The sequence below is a fragment of the Salminus brasiliensis genome, chromosome 24 (genome assembly GCF_030463535.1).
Source record: "Salminus brasiliensis chromosome 24, fSalBra1.hap2, whole genome shotgun sequence".
Classification (NCBI taxonomy): Eukaryota; Metazoa; Chordata; class Actinopteri; order Characiformes; family Bryconidae; genus Salminus; species Salminus brasiliensis.
Genome location: NC_132901.1, coordinates 1102125 through 1104624, shown reverse-complemented (window position 1 = coordinate 1104624; position 2500 = coordinate 1102125). Strand labels below are relative to the sequence as shown.

General features: G+C 42.4%; 1 protein-coding gene across 6 annotated transcripts in view; it reads left to right on the top strand.

Annotated features, from left to right (window-relative positions):
• Positions 1-2500, top strand: part of dlc1 (DLC1 Rho GTPase activating protein) — a 114396-nt gene that overhangs the window by 80120 nt on the left and 31776 nt on the right. Inside the window, exon 1 of one of the 6 annotated variants that reach the window (XM_072669729.1) lies at positions 1125-1541. The exons of the other annotated variants lie outside the window; for them this stretch is intronic. Coding sequence (XP_072525830.1) covers positions 1529-1541 — 13 coding nt within the window. The 5' untranslated portion in view covers positions 1125-1528. Of the gene's footprint in view, positions 1-1124; positions 1542-2500 lie in introns of those variants that run through there. 6 annotated transcript variants of the gene reach the window in all.

The window sequence follows — 2500 nt, the reverse complement described above, 5'->3', positions numbered from 1 at the left end:
AGTGTTAATGGAAGTGGTTTGAGAGAGTGTGAGCATTTTTGGGAGTGTTAGTGAAAGTGTTTATGATAGAGTTTGTGAGTGTTTGTAAGAATGTGAAAGTGATTGTGAAAGTGTTAGTGAAAGTGTTTGTGAAGTTGTGTGAGAGTGTTTAAGAGTGTAAAAGTGATTGTGGGAGTGTAGGAGGGTTTGGGAGTATTTGTGAGTGTTAGTGAAAGTAATTGGGAGAGTTTGTAAGAGTGTTGTATGTAGAACTCAGAGCTTCTATTGTTCTTTAACGAGCTCTCTGAAAATGGTTCAATATAGCACCTAGAAGGGTTACCTAGAACCATGTTGTTTTAGTTGGTACGGCATAGAACCCGCTGGCTAAGCGTGCACATGTATGGGGTGGAGGTTGGGGGTGGGGCAGTTGCTGGAGAACTCTGTTACTGTGGCACCAATCAGCTGCTTCCAAACGAATCAGGGTGATGAATTAGGAATATTTGAGGGAACACACACGTCGTGAGAACCGAACCCGAGTGCACAGCTGTGCTGGAGATCCTGTAGCACAGTGTGTGTGTGTGTGTTCACACACAGCCCCAGCTCCACTGGACTGTAGGGGTCTCCGGGGTGTTCAGGACATATTTGTGTTTGTCACATAAGTGTTTGTGAGTGTTTGTGAAAGTGTTTGTGAGAGTGTGAGGGTAATTGTGAAAGTGTTTGTGAGGGTAATTGTGAAAGTGTTTGTGAGGGTAATTGTGAAAGTGTTTGTGAAAGTGTTTGTGAAAGTGTTATCAATTTGTAATAATTTGTAATAAATTGTAATAAAATTATTTTATTTGTAATAAAATTATGTAATCAAATGTTTAATAATGATAATATTAATAATTATTAATAGTAATATATTTGAATACATATATGTTTATTAAATAATCATATAATAGTAATAGTATTATTACTTTATAAAAAAGTGTGCAATGTTTTTGTAAGTATTTAATGTGATAATGATATTAATAAAAGTAATAATGTTTAACTTGTAATTCTATATTATATACATATATATTTATCTATATTATTGTAGCTTCATTATTATGTATAATAATACTATATTATTATAGTTATAATAATAAAGAATATATTGTATGAAATAATTGTAATAAACATAGTATTTAATAATAATAATAATAATAATAATAATCATCAGTTGATAACGTGCAACAAAAAAGTGTCATAACATTGGTGTAGTGTAATAACAGTGTATCTGTGCATATCAGTACTGTGTGTGTGTGTGTGTGTGTGTGTGTGTGAGAGAGAGAGAGAGACTCAGTCTCAGTCTGTGAACTGATCACGCCCCTCCCCCTTTTCTTGAGCCCCGGATGCTAGGCGGAGTGTCGCCGCGCTGGCCCCGCCCCTCTCCTCTCAGCGCGCTCATTCAGTCTCTCGCGCTCGCTCAGTCACACACACACGTTGCGCGCGGAGCAGAGCGGAGGGTATGGAGGGATTTACACACACAGCTGCAGCGCGCGACACACCGACAGACTGACGGACAGATATGATCCTCACGCGTGAGTACACCCGCGGTGTGTGTGTGAGTGTGTGAGTGTGTGTGTGTGTGTGTTAGAGAGAGAGAATGGGGACAGTGAGCGCGCGGAGGTGACACGTTTGGAGGAGCTGAGCGAGTACTGGACTTCGCTACAGAGCGCGCGCGTGTGTGTGTGTGTGCGGTTGGAGGATATAGCATGGACTTGGGTGTGTGTACAGTCAGAGGTTTTACTGGTGGTGTGTGTGTGTGTGTGTGTGTGTGTGTGTGTGTGTGTGTGTGTGTGTGTGTGTGTGCGGTTGGAGGATATAGCATGGACTTGGGTGTGTGTACAGTCAGAGGTTTTACTGGTGGTGTGTGTGTGTGTGTGTGTGTGTGTGTGTGTGTGTGTGTGTGTGTGTGTGTGTGCGGTTGGAGGATATAGCATGGACTTGGGTGTGTGTACAGTCAGAGGTTTTACTGGTGGTGTGTGTGTGTGTGTGTGTGTGTGTGTGTGTGCTTTAGTGGTTCTGGTTCCTCATGCCTGGTGGAGATGGTTCTAATAGAACAGGGTTCTGGACAGTCCGGGATGGGTTCCACTTTTTAAAGGTTCTTCACAGAACATCTACTAGAGGGTTCTCTTGTATTTGGAGGAACCGTTACCCAGCCAGAGGTTCCATGGTTCTATGCACTAAAGGGTTCTATGAAGAACACTCTTAGTAAGGAAGGTTCTTCAGGGGTTCTTTAGTAAAGGTGGTGGTTCCCCATAGAACCCCAATAACTTACTGACAGTGTGTAGTCCTCCTGTAGAGGGTTCTCTGTGGAACCTTTGTAGCACCACAGAGGGTTCCCGTCTTTATCAGTTCCGTATAGAACCCTTCTTTCTGCTGAGAGTGAGAGGAGTGTGTGTGTGTGTGAGTGTGTGTGTATATATGTGTGTGTGTGTGTGTGTGTGTGTGTGTGTGTGTGTGTATATGTGTGTGCTGGAGGCCGGCAGAGTGTGTA